General features: G+C 38.1%; 1 protein-coding gene across 4 annotated transcripts; it reads right to left on the bottom strand.

Moving 5' to 3' along the window:
• Positions 1–10,143: 10,143 nt before the first annotated feature.
• LOC108336092 (squamosa promoter-binding-like protein 6) lies at positions 10,144–15,796 on the bottom strand. Of its 4 annotated transcripts, none has more exons than XM_017572417.2 (4): positions 15,494–15,796; positions 14,160–14,881; positions 13,386–13,522; positions 10,144–11,259 (listed from the first exon to the last, which is right to left on the bottom strand). In XM_017572417.2, the coding sequence occupies exons 2-4, from the start codon at positions 14,831–14,833 to the stop codon at positions 10,628–10,630; spliced, it is 1,443 nt and encodes a 480-aa protein (XP_017427906.1). In that variant the 5' UTR covers positions 14,834–14,881; positions 15,494–15,796; the 3' UTR covers positions 10,144–10,627. The 4 variants fall into 4 exon arrangements, with proteins under 4 accessions (XP_017427906.1, XP_017427907.1, XP_017427908.1 ...); XM_017572418.2 differs by having other exon boundaries at positions 15,634–15,796; XM_017572419.2 differs by having other exon boundaries at positions 15,652–15,796.
• Positions 15,797–16,791: the final 995 nt, after the last annotated feature.

Here is a 16,791-nt window from a genome sequence, read left to right as displayed (position 1 = left end):
GTTTGTAGGTTTGCATATGTGCGTGTGTGTTTGTGTGTGCGAGTATGTAGGTGTGTGGGTGTGTGATTGGGTGTGTGTGTTTGTGTTTATGTGTGTTTTTGTGTGTGTGTGCGCATGTGTGCTTGTGTGCTTGTGTGATGTATGTGTGTGCTGTTTGCAAGTGAGTTGTGTGCATGTGTGCTGTATGCGTATGTATGTGTCTAATTATGTGCGTGTATAGGTGTGTGCGTATGTGTTTCTGCGCGTGTGTGCATGTGGGCTTGTCTGGGTGTGTGTGTGTGTGTGGGTGTGTTTGTGTGCAAGTGGGTTTGCTTTTGCGTGTGTGCGAGTGTGCATGTGTGTGTCTTTGCGTGCGTGTGTGTGGGTATGTGGGTGTGGGTGTCTGTGTGGATGGGTGTGTGTGTTCGTTTGTGTGTGTGCGGGTGGGTGTAAGTGTGTGTGTGTGTGTGTGTGTGCATGTGTGTATTTGTTCGTGTTTGTGCATATGTGCGTGTGTGGGTGTGTGTGTGTATTTTTGTGTGGGTGTGAGAGTTTGTGTGTAAGTGTGTGCCTGTGTGTGTGTGTGTGTGGGTGTGGGTGTGGGTTTCTGTGAGTGTGTGGATGTGTGTGTCTGTCTGTGTGTGTCTCTATGTGTGTTTGCGTCTGTTTGTGAATGCGGGTTTGTGGGCGTGTTTACGAGTGTTTTTGTGTGAGTGTTTGTAGGTTTGCATATGTGTGGTTTCGTGTGTTAGTGTGTGTGTGTGTGTTTGTGTGTGTGTACGTGTGTGCTCGTGTGTTTGTGTGAATGTGTGCCTGCGTGCATATATGTGGGTGTGTTAGTGTGTGTGTGTGTGTATGTCTGCGTATGTGTTGGGGAGGTGTGGGTGTGTGTGTCTTTGGGGGTGTGTGCGTGTGCGTATGCGTGTGTTTGCGTGTGTGCGTGTGTTTATGCGGGTGTACTATGTGCAGGTGTTCATGTGTTTAGGCGGGTGTGTTTGTGTGTGTGTGTGTCTGTGTCTGTGTACGTGTATGTTTGTGTACATGTTTGTTTGTGTACGTTTGTATTTGTGTACGTGTGTGTTTGTGTGCGTGTGTGTGTCTGTGTGTTTGTGTATGCATGTGTGCGTTTGTGCGTGTACGTGTTTTTGTGTCTGTGTGTGTGTGTGTTTATGTGTGCCTATTGATGTATGTATATGTGCATTTGTGTGTGTGTGTGTAAGTGTGTGTGGGTGTGAGTGTGGGTGTGGGTTTCTTTAAGTGTATGTATGTGTGGGTGTTGTTCTCTGTGTGTGTGTGTGTGTGCATGTGTGCTTGTGTTTGTGTGTGTATGTGTGTGTGTGCGTGTGTGTGTGTTTGTGCGTGTGTTCCTTTGTGCATGTGCGCGAGTGTTTCTGTGTGCGTGTGTGCATGTGTGCGTCTATATGTGTATGTCGGTGTGTTGGTGTGTGTGTGTGTGCATGTGTGTGTGCGCATGTGTAACTGTGTTCGAGTGTTTTCGTTTGTGTTTGTGCATGTGTGTGGGTATGTGTGAGTGTGCATGTAGGGTGTGTTTTTGTGTGCATGTGTTCGTGTGTGCGTGCGTGTCTGTGGGTGTTTCGTTGTGTGTTTGTGTCTAGGTATGTGTGTTTGGGTGGTGTTTGTGGGGGAGAGGGGGATTTGGGGGTGTATGTGGGGGTTTTTGTGTGTGTGTGTGTATGTGGGTGTGTGCGTGTGTGTTGGTGCGCGTGTGTGTGATGTGGTGTGTCTGTGTATGTTTATGCGTTTATGTTTGTGTCTGTTTATTTGTGTCTTCCTATGTGTTTGTGTCTGTGTGTGTCTTTTTGTTTGTGTGTGTCTGTATGTATGTTCGTGTGTGGGAGTGTGTTTGTGTGTGTATGTGTTTGTGTAAGTGTGTGTGTGTGTGCGCATGTGTGCGTGTGTGCCTGTATGTGTATGTGTGTGTGTAAGTGTTTGAGTGTGGGTGTGTGTGGGTGTGCGTGTGCGTGTGTGCGTATGTGTTTGTGTGCGAGGATGCATGTGTGTTTGTTTGTGTGTGTGTGTGTGGCTAGGTGTGTATGTCTATGTTAGTGTGTTTGTGTGTGCCTGTGTGTGTGTGTATTTGTGTGTGTGTATGTGTGTGTGTGTGTGCATGTGTGTGTGTGTGTTTTGTGCTTGTGTTTGCATTTGTGAGCGTGTGTACGTGTGCATTTGAGCGAATGGGTACATGTGTCCGTGTGTGTGGGTGTGTTTGGGTTTGTGCGTGGGTGTGTGTGCGTCTATGTGTGTGTTTGGGTGTGTGTGCGCGTGTGTTTCTTTGTCAATGTGATTGTGTGTGTGTTTGTGTGTGTGTGTGCGCGTGTGTTTGTGTTTGTGTGCATGTGCGTTTGGGCAAATGTGTGCTTGTGTGCGAGTGTGGTTATGTGGTTGTGTTTGGGTGTGTGTGCGTTTGGGGGGGGTGAGTGTGGGTGTGTGTTCGTCTATGTTTTTTTTGCGTGTGTGCGCGCGCGTATGTGCGCGTGTGTGTGTGGGTGTGTGTTTGTGTGCATGCATGTGTGCGTGCGTGTGTGAGAGTGTGTGTGTGTGTGTGTGTGTGACTGTGTGCAAGTGTTTTTGGTTGCATGTGTGCATGTGTGCGTGTGTGTGTGCTTCTGTGTGTGTGTGTGTGTTTGTGTGTGTGTGCATGTGTGCGAGTCTGCGTGCGTGTCTGTGGATGTGTGGTTGTGTTCGTGTGTCTGGGTGTGTTTGTGTGGCTGTGTTTGTGGGGTGGGAGGGGTGTTGGTGGTGTGTGTGGGTGTTTTTGTGTGTGTGTGTGTGTGTATGTGTGTGTGTATGTGGGTGTGTGCGTGTGTGCGTGTGTGTTTGTGTACGTGTTTGCGTGTGTGTGTGTGTGTTTGGGCGTGTGTGTGTTGGTGTGTGTTTGTGTATATTTGTGTGTTTATGTATGTGTCTGTTTGTCTTTGTCTTCAAGTGTGTTTGTGTGTCTGTGTGTGTCTGTGTGTTTGTGTGTGTTTGTGTGTGTTTGTGTGGGTGTGCGTGTGTGGGAGTGTGTTTGTTTGTGTGTGTTTGTGTAAGTGTGTGTGTGTGCGCATGTGTCTTTGTGTGCGTCTCTGTTTGAGTGTGTGAGTGTGGGTGTGTGTACGTGTGCGTGTGCGTGTGCATGTGTGTATGTATTTGTGTGTGAGGGTGCGTGTGTGCGTTTGTTTGTAAGTGTGTGTGTGGGGGTAGGTGTGTGTTTGTGTGTGCCTATGCGTGTGTGTGTGTTTGTTTGTGTGTGTGTTTGTGTGTGTGTATACGTGTGTGGGTGTGTGCGTATCTATTATGTGTGAGTCTATGTGTGTTTGTGTGCGTGTGTGCGTGTGCATTTTCGCGAATGTGTGCCTGTGTGCGTGTGGGTGGGTGTGTTTGGGTGTGTGTGTGGGTGTGGGTGTGAGTGTGGGTGTGTGTGCCTGTGTGCGTGTTTGTTTGTGTGCATGTGTGCATGTGCGTGTGTGTGTGGGTCTCTGTGTGTGTATATGTGCGCCCGTGTGCGTTTGTGCGTCTGTTTGTGTGTGTGTGTGTGTGTGTCTATTTGTGGGAGTGTTTGTAGGGGGGTGTATGTGCGCGTGTGTGCGTCTATTTCTTTGTGTATGTGTTTGTGTGTGTTTGTGTTTTTGTATGTGTGTGCATGTTTTTGTGTTTGTGTGCATGTGTGTGTATGCGTTTGGGCAAATTTGTGCCTGTGTGCGTATGTGTGGGTGTGTTTGGGTGTGTGTGTGTGTGTTGGTATGTGGGTGTCTTTGTATGTGGGTGTATGTGTGAGTGTGGGTGTGTGTGCGTCTATGTGTGTGTGTTTGGTTGTGTGCGCGGGTGTATGTGTGTGTGTGCGTGATTGGGTGTGTGGGTGTGTGTGTGTGCATGTGTGTGTGGGTATGTACGTGTGTGTGCGTGTGTGTCTATGTGTGTGTGTGTGTGTGTGCGTGTGCGCGTACGTGTGTGTGTGTGTGTGTGTTTGTGTCTGGGTTCGTGTGTGTGTTTGTGTGTGTGTGTGTGTTTGTGTGCGTGTGCATGTGTGTGTGTGTGCATGTCTGCATCTATGCGTGTGTTCGTGTGTGTTAGTGAGCATGTGTGTATGTGTGGTGTGTTTGTGTGTGTGTCTGTGTGTCTTTGTCTATGTGTTTGTGTATGTGTCTTTGTGTGTTTTTTTGTGTGTATGTGTGTGTGTGTGTTTTTGTATGTGTGTGTGTGTGTGTGTGTGTGCGTGTGTTTCTGTTTGTGTGCGTGTGTTTGGGTGTGTGTGTGCGCGTATGTGCGTGTGTGGATGTGTGTTTGTGTGTGTTTGTGTGTGGTAGTTTATGTGTATGTGTGTGCGTGTGCGTGTGTGATTGTGTGTGAGTGTTTTTGTTTGCGTGTGTGTGTGTGTGTTTATGTGTGTGGGTGCATGTGTGCATGTTGGGTGTGTTTTTGTGTGCGTGTGTGCGTGAGTGTCTGTGGGTGTGTGGTTGTGTTTGTGTGTTTGGGTGTGTGTGTGTGTGGCTGTGTTTGTAGGGGGGGTTGGTGGTGTGTGTGGGTAAGGGTCTTTCTGTGTGTGTGTGTGTGTATGTGGGTGTGTGCGTGTATGATTGTGTACGTGTTTGTGTGTGTTTGGGCGTGTGTGTGTGGTGGTATGTGTTTGTGTATATTTGTGTGTTTATGTATGTGTATGTTTGTCTTTGTCTTCAAGTGTGTCTGTTTGTCTGTGTGTGCGTGTGTGTATGTATTTGTGTTTGACGGTGCGTGTGTGCGTTTGTTTGTGTGTGTGGGTGGGTGGGTTTGTGTTTGTGTCAGTGTTTTTGTGTGTGCCTGTGTGTGTGTGTGCATGTGTGTGTGTGTACATGTGTGGGTGTCTGCGTATCTGTTATGTACGAGTGTGCGTGTGTTTGTGTGCGTGTGCGTTTTGGCGAATGTGTGCCTATGTGCGAGTGTGTGGGTGTGGATGTGGGTGTGTGTGCGTCTATGTGTGTGTGTTTGGGTATGTGTGTACGTGTGTGTGTTTGTGTGTGCGTGTGTGTTTGTGTGCATGTGTGCATGTGTGTGTGTGTGTGTGGGTTTGTGTGTGTGCGTGTGTTTGTGTGTGTGTGTGTCTATTTGTGGGAGTGTTTGTGGGGGGGGGGGGGGGGGGGGGGGGGGTGTATGTGCCCGTGTGTGCGTCATTTTCTTTGTGTATGTGTTTGTGTGCATGTGTGCGTGTGTGGGTGTGTTTGGGTGTGTGTGTTCGTATGTGGGTGTGTTTGTATGTGCGTGTGTGTGCGTGTGTGGGTGTGTGTGCGTGTCTGCATGTGTGTGTGGGTGTGTGTGTGTGTGTGTGTGTGTGTGTGTATGTGTGTGTGCGTGCGTGCGCGTGTCTACATGTGTGTGTGTGTATGTCTAGGTTCTTGTGTGTGTGTTTGTCTGCCTGTGCGTGTGTGCGTGTCTGCATGTATGCGTGTATGTGTGTGTGTTTGTGTGCGTGTGTGTGTGCGTGGTGTGTTTGTGTGTCTTTGTCTATGTGTTTGTGTGTGTGTGTGTGTTTGTGTGTGTGTGTTTTTGTGTATGTGTGTGTGTGTGTGTGCGTGTGTTTGTGTTTGTGTGCTTGTGTGCGTGTGTGTTTGGGCAAATGTGTGCGTGTGTGGGTGTGTTTAGGTGTGTGTGTGTTTGGGAGGGGGTGATTGTGGGTGTGTGTCCGTCTATATGTGTCTGTGTATGTGTATGTATGTTCAATGAAATGCGTTAATTAACTAGGCCAAATTGCAGATTTTCGATGTCAAATTAAAGGCTCCTATATTTAACTGCACAAGTCTTACATGCTTTTTACTTGATTACAACTTCATGAACAACTTAATTTAAGCAAATATATTGACTTTAGCTTTTGCTACAGTTCAAAATGGAGTGACTCTTAATTTGAACATTCAAAGCACCTTAAATTGCCATAAGCACCCGAGCTTTGCTAGGCAATTAACTGATCTTGTTGTGTGCTTAGACTTTGTACAAGCATGGATCATGAAAATAGCAATTTAAATTGACTTGACAGATCCAAAAACTCAGCAGAAACTTAAAACAAAATCAGAAATGAGTTCAAACAATTACTGAAGATTTGTGGTAGTCTATCACCAAAGCTCTTTCACATTTCATAGCTTCTCTTTTATTAGACAAAACTTACACCACATTATTCTTCAACATTAAACCATGAATTAACAATTAAAGCAGATTTAAATCCAGAATTTAACATAATTAAGCAATGCATCAGATTAACATATGCACATTACCATGACATGATCGAATTTGGATTCAACATGAAAATGACTCAATTAAAAGGAAATTACCAAATAAAATGAAAAAATACACTTGCACAAACACCATAGACCTTCAAATAATAACCAGAAATCCTAATTGACCGAACAAACTCAAAGACTTAATGAATGACACTTTAATATAGTAAGACCAGACAGAACATGAAATAAACAACTCGGATTATGAAGAAAACACTTAGCTCACGTGTGTGCTCAATCGGAGCTCTAAATACCACTTGATGGCTCCTCTCCAAGGTGGCTTGAAGCTTTGGATCACTCGAGAAAATAGAAGGATGGAAGGATGTAGCAAAAGTCACATGAGAGTGAAGAATTAAGGCTCGAGTTTGGTGTTTATGGATGTGGTGAGGTGTTTTGGTGCAAGCTTGAGTTCCTAACTAAGAAAGGGTCACTAAGGGAGGTTGAGTTCTCTCTCTTGCTGATGACTAAGAGCAAAATGAGGGCTGGAGTGATTTCAACAGCATGTCATTACATATATCTCAAAGTGATTACAAAAGGGGGAGATGGTGAATTTATAGGAGGATTTAACCCTCTCTACGGTGCCTCATACAAGTATAATCATCAGGTGCAATTTGTGGATCAATTGCCACGTATTTGCACACGTTTCTCGTGCTTTAAACATGTGGAAAATGAGCTACACTTGAGGATGCTAAAGAACCCACTAGCATTATACTTGATAGGGTTTACATATGCTGAGCGAGCCTCTGCGTGCGCTAAGCGAGTCCTACTTGGTCCAAGTGAATAACATCTTCATTTCTCCTTCCTTTGATGCATCTTCACTTCCTTCTTGGATCTTTCTCATCATGCTACGAGTGATGGGTCCTTGAACGAGGTCTTGGCTTAAGCCTAAGTCACCAGGCTATCATTCTTGTTAGTGTGGTGCTCTCAGAAGTTTCTCTCAATTTTGCTCTAATCAACCTTAAACCTTAATTTGTTATTGTGTTTATTGCATTTGTTATTAGTGTTTATTGGTACAATATCACCAAGTGTTTATTGTGTTTGCTATGCGATAAAGAAGTGCACAACGAGAGTGATATTTAAGCAAAGAAAAGGACAATAAAAACATAGACCTTGCGAATGTGAACGAAGAAACAAAGTAAATAAAATAGAAAATGAATGATAATAGTAGAGAGCATAAGGTTGAGATAAAATATGCTACTTGTGGTATTAGGTTTCATAAAAAAAATTGAAAATAAAATAAGAATAAGATTTTTTATGTCATTTATAACACAACAAACATAAAAAAAATGAAAACTTTCTATATCAATGATACTTTTGTCAACTCCAAAATCAACATAAAAAATCTTTTTTAATTGATATAAAAAGTCTTGTTCTAACGTATATGAAAGTACCAAAACAAATATATAGAAATAAGCAAACATAAACTTTCTTTTGGGCTTATATTTCATTGACCAATCGATATTATGGACTTTTGTTAGGCAATCATTCCTGCACCCCCATCAAATTTATTTTTGCACCCATGATTTATGCAAATTTTCAAAATTGATCTTATGAGTTATTTAATTTAATCCTAATTTTTTTCAAACTCTTTCTTTTTCACTCACTGCGTTCGGTTTCTGTCTTGAACCCACCTGCTCTCAGTTCTGCTCCTCCTTCATCTTCACTTGGCCACGCATTTGAAGCATTGCAGAGGAAGTTTGGCACTGCATTGTAGATTTCGAAAGATCAAACCAATATAAAATTTCTTATGTGATCTTGAGTTTCTTACATCAATCAACATAATTAAAAATAATAAATAATTATAATGAAAAAAATTATAAGAAATTACTTTTGGTTTGTTACGTAAACTTACCTGAAACTCCATTCAAACTCATTAACTTACGCAACCAAGTTAATTTAACTCACATTTAAAAAACTATATTTTCAAATATACTCAACCTGAACCAATGATTAGCTAGATTAATTCATCATGTTGAACCCATTTTGATATTCATTTATAAAAACTAGGTTATTAACTATTGTTCTTATAATTTAAATGTTCCGTTATTAATAATTGTTACTAAAAAGGCTACATTTCTTTCATATTTGCTTATAAAGATTGTCTAAAGTCAATAATAGTGTTCAATAATATTTTCCAACAGAATGAATGATGTGATATTATTAAGAAAAAGTATATTTTGAAGGAGAAATTAATAGAGAAAATATGGAATTCATATTAAGACTTACAAAATCAAGCAAAGTACTCACTTTATTAACATTGTAATGAATTTTCGTATATAATATATTTCATTGTAAGATTCTTAAAATTAAGATAAGCAAAATAATTGCAATAAATGAAAATCTTTGATTCTTAAAAAAAAAAAAGAAACACTCTGTAAATAGCTTAAGATGTTTATAATTATCAAACCACATTTTTGAACTATCATTGGAAATCAGAGTACACGCAATACTATTGACGATTCTGAGAGTCCAAGATTCTCAAATATAATAACAAAAATCCTGCAAATGCTTCTTAGAAGACAAATAACAGGAAAGAAAAGAGTTTGTTCTATAAAGAAAGAGAAAGAGAATAAAAAAATGAACACATTGATGATTGTATATATGTTGTTTTGTTTTGTTTGAACTTGAAGGTTTTGTATAATGCGTGTGGAGTTTGAAACCCTACTAGAGAATATGAATTTTATATAAGAAGAAGAAGAAGAGCATGTATAATATTATATTATTGAAAGTCTCTGATAGGTATATGTGAAGAAGAGTCTTCACACGTGAACATGGTGCTTAGAATATTTTACGAAGATGATTCTATATATCTTGCAACTAATATGTGCTTTGTAATGATGGAATCCATTACATGAAGTGCAAGTTGCATTATTCCATGCAAATTTAAAATGGGTGTTGCTTCTGGGAATTTGCTTCATTACTTTATTATTTGGTAGTTTGATCTAAGCTAATTTCTTATGGGAAGTGATGAGGCTGTAAAGGGGATTCCCTAGGGCACCTAGAACTATACCTAATATGGAACAATCATTCTAATTATAGCCATTCCTTTTGTAAAAATAAAGTTTGGCCTGGTCAAGAATCCCCCAAACTTTTTGAGACCATATAGCCAAAAATTAAGGTAAAAGTTGCAAAAGATGACACTCTCTTCAAAGGATATATAATAACACTATTTCATGGATGTATATTCTTCATAAACTAATCAAACATTATTATCTTTGTTCTTTGGACCACCCAAGAGCCAACTACCTGAACCTTAAATTAATAAATTCTAAAGTAGATACTTCAATTATATCTACTTTTAATGTCCTGATTCCATTTTGCATCTTCTCTTTGAATGTACCCCATCACTCACAACCGTAACCAAAATCAACACCTTTATTTTGTATTAATAACTATTTGGAACTATCTAACTTTAGTGGCATATGTCTTTAAATGAAAAACTTGGAAATTTTTATATAATCACCATGCATATACAATTTTATACAATTTGTACAATCACTCATATATTATCCACTAAAATTTATTTAACTAAACTCTATCTTTAAGTAGAAATATATACTTTAAATAACGTTACCCACCTAAAATAAAACAGAACTCTGAACTGTCAATTTATTTTTTTTATTCATGTTATGATCATAATCTACAGATTGTCATGTCAATTCAACTATTAGTTTTATGTACATGTGTGTGTAAACATATATTTCGGTGTTGTCATACTTTGTGTAGATAAATCTTGAGAAAATAGTTATCATTAAACAAATAATATTAACCATAACATCCATGAATGAATAATTAAGATTAACTTTAATAAAATCAATATGAACAATTTATATATTTATATAATCAAGATTTATTCTGCTTGTGAGAAGAATTCACATGTGCCAGGTCTCATGTACATGCACATGCACTTGGTTGACATAGGTTCCAATAACAATAAAAAACAGTTTATATGACAAAATGAAGCGGGTGCATAAGACTACTATTGTTGTCCATAGACAAAGTTGAATGTCTCATAAACAACACAAAAGACATGTTCAAAGATATGAACATGAGTGTCACTGTCAATAACAACAGTTCAAGGCCAATAAATTACGACTGTTAATACAGCTAAACCCAAATAGCTTGGTTCTTTTTTTCTCTTTTTGAAATGCTCAAGGGGTATCTGTGCTATACAGTTGTTGGATTTTCTTGTCTCTCCTTTTTCTCCTCATTACAAACACTCTCCACTACCATTGTTAGTTAAGATATTCCTCACTCCGCTACCCATCAATGATCTCATACTACACAAATGAATCAATTCAGCAAGAACAGTCTCACTACTAAGGCCACTGTTATAGCATCACAACATAGGTATCAATAAAAAGGACATGTCAATGACAGTTCCGGCTTAAACAATAAGCAGCCTTTCATACAGTTGGGAAACAGTAGTCCTCATTTTCCCACTTCACCAAAACAGAATTTCTTTGCTGCTCCACCCTCTGAAGATGTGAGGACAACTGGAACAGATCAACCGTAGCTCCATGTTCCGAGGAAAGACGGTGTTTGATGTCGAACAGGTCTGATGGTTGGCAAATATCATCTCCATGATGGTCTTGAAGAGCATGAACTGCATTAGAGAATGGTGCGGTTTGATTCTTGATAACATCCTTAGAGGCGGTGTTGCATGGAAAGGACTCGTTTGCTGCATATTTATCTGCAGAACTTGTTATCCTCAAAGATGTCTGGGAAACTAGGTCATCTCTATCTTGAATGTGAATGCCGTGAAGGATTCGGGAACCGGCTAATGGATTTCCTGCTGCATGGCGTGATGGATACTGTGACTGATCTGACAGAAGAGAGAGAGCACAGCTTGATAATTCCTGACCAAGTGTGACGGGTGCAGCAAGTTGGGAACTGTACAAGGAATCTTCTTCCAGTTTGATGCGTCCACTCTGAGAGTTCTGAGCATGTTTTCCATGGAAAAGGATGCCACTTTGAAATATGTTTTGAAAGGGAAACTGGGGTTTGTTCTGTAATGAGGACCCAAGATACTTGGTACCTGATAACACAATCAGTGTAAGAGAAGTTCTTGGCTCTTGGTGCATGTAGTGTAAGTGCATATACCCTTCCCATTGAAAAGGTTTGTTGGAACAAGTAAGATTATGACAGGAATAATAAACATCCAACAGGGAAAAAAACAAGGAAACTTTTCTTGAACACTTGTGGAGATCAGATGAAATTAGGAAAGGATCTTGTTCAACTTCATTACAACAGTAACAATTATTTTTGTCTTGTTTACAATGCATCTTATATTTCTCAGTGACTATAGAATACACTTTGTAAGAACATTCCACCATGATTTTCTGTTTTTAATTATGAATCAAATAAAATTTTATAGGTATCTGAGGAATAGCAATGTAAAAGTCCTACAATGATAAAGAAAAGATACTTCAATACTGGTATGCTTTGCTTGAACTTCGTGCATAAAAAATTCTAACAAATACATACCAACATTAGTTAAATGGTCCACATCTCTCCCCGGGACCATGATATAAGGAGATAACATAATTTAAAGAACCTGTAAGTGCTTCCTTTGTCTAAAATGTTTAAAAAATTCAGGCTTGTCTTTTCAGGATTTAATGGTTTTAATTTTAGTTCATGGAAGGAGTTGTATCATCATCTTTTGAAAGCTCCTCTGATGTTGGCAAAAAGTCATTGGACAGGGAGCATAAAAGAAGCTTTCAGTGCAGCTAATATAGCCAACTTAGCTTGAGTTGACCCAAATATCCTATTGTATTGGCATCTTACTGTTAAAAGAAGAAACATTTGGCTTTCTTCTTTAAATGACTTCATTACCATAATTGATTGATATTTGATCGAACAGAACAATTGATGAATAAATTATAAAGAATCAAACAAACATTATTTAGTTATACACTATCAGACAAAGTTCGTGACATATCTGCACTAATAGTGACCAAAAAAGCGTGAAATATATAGTTTATGTCTAGAGGCAACAAACAAAAAATTCCAAAACTTATTTATATGAGGTCCCTTGACAATTGAATAAGAGATTTCTACTATACAACTTGTGCATCATAAACTCAGGTCATATATTGCTGCCTCAGCTTATCAAAGTAAAATATTTACACCAATCTTCAAAATTACACCAATCAGATTACAATTTTATTCTAAGCCCTCCAATACATGGTTATATATGCAGAGGGACCTTCACCCAAAACCCCAAGTAAAATGAATGTGAAAGTCTCCTGACATAGAAATGCTACAAAATGCAGCCACTCAACAACATTTGCTCTCAATTTCGGCATTTATTGATTTGTTAAAAACTCAACTTTTTGTACTACTGCATAGATCCTATCAGATTTAATTTGAAGTATGCTACCCAAATTTAAGAAATGGGTATGAATTTAATTTCTTTTTTTATTTTTCTCATCATGGCTATGGCATGTTTGCTTAGTAGGTATTTTAGTACGGAGAAGATGATATCATACAGAAATCATCATAAACATCATGATGTTAATTTTCAAATATGATTCTAGTTTTCAGGTTACTGTATTGAGTGCTTCCTATCAATATAATTTCTGTATAGTTAAGTTACATTGAGCTACGCATGAGCAGTTATCAGCTACATAAATCCTAATAAGAAACGATAAACAAGGATTTTCAATATGAATTGTTCTTCCTAATCTTTATTACAGAGTGCTATAAGTTTTCTTGATTCCTTTAATAACAAGCCTCTTTGAAACCTCTAGTTTTTCCTACTAGAGCATCAGTGTTTGTCTGAACATTATGATTCTACAATGTCTAAACTTTATTGAATGATTTCTCTTTATCTTTAATCAAACAAAACTATCACTACCTTGTTTCCGAAATCTGTTATCCCTTCGTCATCAATCTATTGCATACCTGCTAGTTCGTTTAAATTGTATTTCTGCTAAAGAAGTTAAAACCACAGAAGTTTTCTAAAACAGAATGCGCTTTAACAAACTGGACACGAAAAGCATCCACTAAAGCTGCTAAATAATACAACACGTCATTAAATTACCAATATAAAAAATTTCACTTGGACAATAAAGTAGAAGATTTAAAAGTTGAAAATTTAAATGATAATTCTGTCTTATCTAATGCCAATGAAGGTACTTACTAACAGATAAATTTTCATACCTTGATATGAGTGAAGAATCTTGTGCTGTTTACCAGTCATGTAATCAAATTGAGGTTTCCTCCGGCGTTCATTGTGTCCAGCTAGGCGCCTGCGGCAACTGCGCTTGCCATCGTCGAACTCGGCCAGCAAATGGAACCTAATTTTAAAACAAAACAAATGGTGTAATTTAATCCATAGGTAACCATCAGGTTAAATTTACCACCACAAATTAAAGACAGTCAATCTGTGGTTATACAAAATGATTGATTGGAGTTTAATAATAATGCATTCTCATTTGTCAAACCAATTTGAACTACATTTGTTGAATGAAAAGAAAACTTTTAAATAATTGCATTAATAGAACCCACTTGGACACAAATGAAAGTAAAAATAAGGGAAGCACTAAGATTATTAGATTTGAGAAAAAGATTTCAGTTTTTATGTCCCTTTTACTAGTAAGTACAAAATGTTAACTTGTTTGACCTTGTTTTATGTTTTCACTGAGAAGATTGTGTGAAATTTTTTTAAAATAAGAAACAATATAATACTTGTAATTATGAGCAAAACAAAAGATTGTTCTCTTTAAACCAAACAAATCCTGATACCTTTTGTTGAGTTTTTTCTAGCAAATAATTTGCTCAAATTTTATGTGTTTCTAATCAACAGGATTGAGGTACCTCACCAGCTAAACAAATATAAGGAGCTTACAAATGGCAATAGTTTGACCATCATAATGTAAGAGAAGTATTAAAACTTCAAATAACTAACTATCCATCAAAGGAACCCAAAAATACCTGCTGCACTGCTGACAAAACCTTTGTTCAAGGCCATTTACAATAACTTTGGCCGTTTTGGAGTGAGCATCACAAACTTTATGCCTTTTGTGGTAATCTTTTGAGGAACTAAGATCCATGTTACAACCATAAACTTGACATACAGGAGCCTGTGCAGATAAGCTGGAAGTGCGAGCTCTCTTTGAAAGCGTAGTTGGATTTATGGATGTCAAAGTAAACCCTTCTTTTGCAACTTTATCACTGCTTGCACCTTTACAATCTGCTAATCTCCCAAGCTTCAGATCAATCAGGGAAGAATCATGGGTCTTCGCTTCAACTAGAGAACTTAAATGCTTTGAATCAGATTCTTCTTCCCCCATAGTAGAATCCAAAGCAATGACTTGTGTAGAGGAATTCCCTCTTCTACTAGAATTACTATTTAGTTCATAGCTTGATGTCTCTAGAGGTTGGCTACCATGAAAAGACTTCTGCAACAAGTCAGGGAAACCCAAGTCCACAAATTCCATGCTTTTAACTGCCTCTCTGTCTGAATTAAATCCATCTCTCTCAAAGTTGGATTTGTTGTCCCATTCAACCAATGTTCTTCGACTTCTCATAAACGCATCAAGTGAAAAATCCATTTCATCAGAAAACAAATAGCCTTTCTCTTCAGGGACATAACTCCAAGATTCCATTAGTACAATCAAATCGAAGTCACAGATGCTGTGAAATAATGGAGAATCCTACCACAATCAAAAGAAATACATTACTCCCATGCCAAATCAAAAGTTTTACCAAATTCAGGCATATCTATATACATATATGAATACACACTGCTCAAGACATAACTAATAGCTGTAGACAAATAAAGTACATGTACTAATGAACACTAGGGAAACAAAATAAAACAAACAGGTATGACAACCGTGTCAAAATATAACAAATTCCCACAGACATGTGAAAGCAAATTTTTCACCAAAAGAAGAAAAGGCTAAAGAAAAAGAAAATCAGATCCCACTTTGTTTTATAGACAGGAAACTCTTAATCCTTGACCTGCTACCAGCCAAAAATAGCATCCAAAAATCTCAACTTTTTATGACAGGGACATTGACGCTGAGGTAAACCCAGCACCCAGAAACAAAAATTGAAAAGGGTAAATCAAATCAAACCAAACCCAGATTGCATGATTAGATATCTCCCAAGTTCCAACTCCTTTTAAGCTCAAATCCCCAATGGACAAAGTAAAAATGTTGGTAGTTCAAACAGTGTTGGAGCAGAATAAAGGTGAAAAAGAATATGCCCATGAAAGAAGAAGCTGAAAGGACTCTTTTCTTGAGAGGAAAAGGGAAACAAACCGCTGGAAGAAAAAAATGCAAAACAAGCTTGGTGCTGACACAGGTTGAAGAAAATGAATTGGCCTTCTCACTGTTCCGTGGTTCTATTCTAAACAGTTTCTTGGGAACCAAACACCAGAAAAATGGTATCTTGAAATAACCTGACAGATTAGTGGCACCTTGTGAGTGGTTTTAGTTTTGGCACACAGCAGAGTGAACAGTGAGAGAGAGAAAGAGAGAAAGAAAAAGAACTTTTTTTTAGAGATTTTTTCTTTTTTCAGAGCAGTGGCATCGTTGAAGCAGATAGAGCATGAGTCAACATGATTTCTTCCTCTACTACCAAACCAAAAGCATGTTGAGGTCTTTTGTAGCTTTTGAGACAGCATGGGAATTCCATTCTAGTACATTTGATTTGGTTCTATTTACATAAACATACCAAAGAAGTTGAACATTATAATAATGAAGAAAATGTGTGTTTTTGAATTTGGTTGTTGTTTTGTATCTATGATGACTAAAACTTTGAGTAAAAGTTAAATTAGTAGTTAGAAGTAAAACTCTAAACAACATGGTTGATCATGATTATGATTTTTTTTCACCCTAGAGGGAACAATTTCGTTTCTCAAGGCACTCTTATGCCAAAGTAGAAAATTTCCCATTTAACAGATTTAGTTTGGTGGGTCTCTTACCTCAGAAGCTACTAAGTTTATTGAAAGTCACTTGTGTTAGTTTTTGGGTGATGAAAATTATGTGTATGGTTTTTTATTGGGTATTTTTCTGTCAAATTAATTCTTAGGTTATAAATATTAAAAACTGAGTTTAATCATTCTTTTCATTTCCTTAATACAAATTATATGTAATTTTGTTCTCTTTAAGGCCTTGTTCACTTGAGTGGATTTGAGGGAGAGTAATTGAGGGGATTTGAAGGAGAGTAATTGAGGGAATTTGATAGGATTTGAAAATAAATTTTTTTATTGATTATTTGAGTGAATTTGGAGGTAAATGAGATTGGATTTGGAAGTAAATTTTTTTAATATGTCACGTCAATCAAGTCTTACACTAATTCTCATAAACTTTACTTCCAAATTCATTCTCACTTACCTCCAAATTGACTCAAATAAACAACAACAAAAATTATTTTCAAATCCTCTCAAATTCCCTCAATTACTCTCCCTCAAATCCACTCAAGTGAATAATTTTTACAAATAAACAAATTTAATACTCTAACAAATTTTTCATTCATGAAATTTTAATATTGTTATGTTTTTTATCTAGTTTTTAGGGTTTTATAATGGATTTGGGATGCAAATCAATTGTAAATA

This window comes from Vigna angularis, chromosome 10 (genome assembly GCF_016808095.1).
Source record: "Vigna angularis cultivar LongXiaoDou No.4 chromosome 10, ASM1680809v1, whole genome shotgun sequence".
Taxonomy (NCBI): domain Eukaryota; kingdom Viridiplantae; phylum Streptophyta; class Magnoliopsida; order Fabales; family Fabaceae; genus Vigna; species Vigna angularis.
This window is presented reverse-complemented; position numbering and strand designations above follow the sequence as displayed.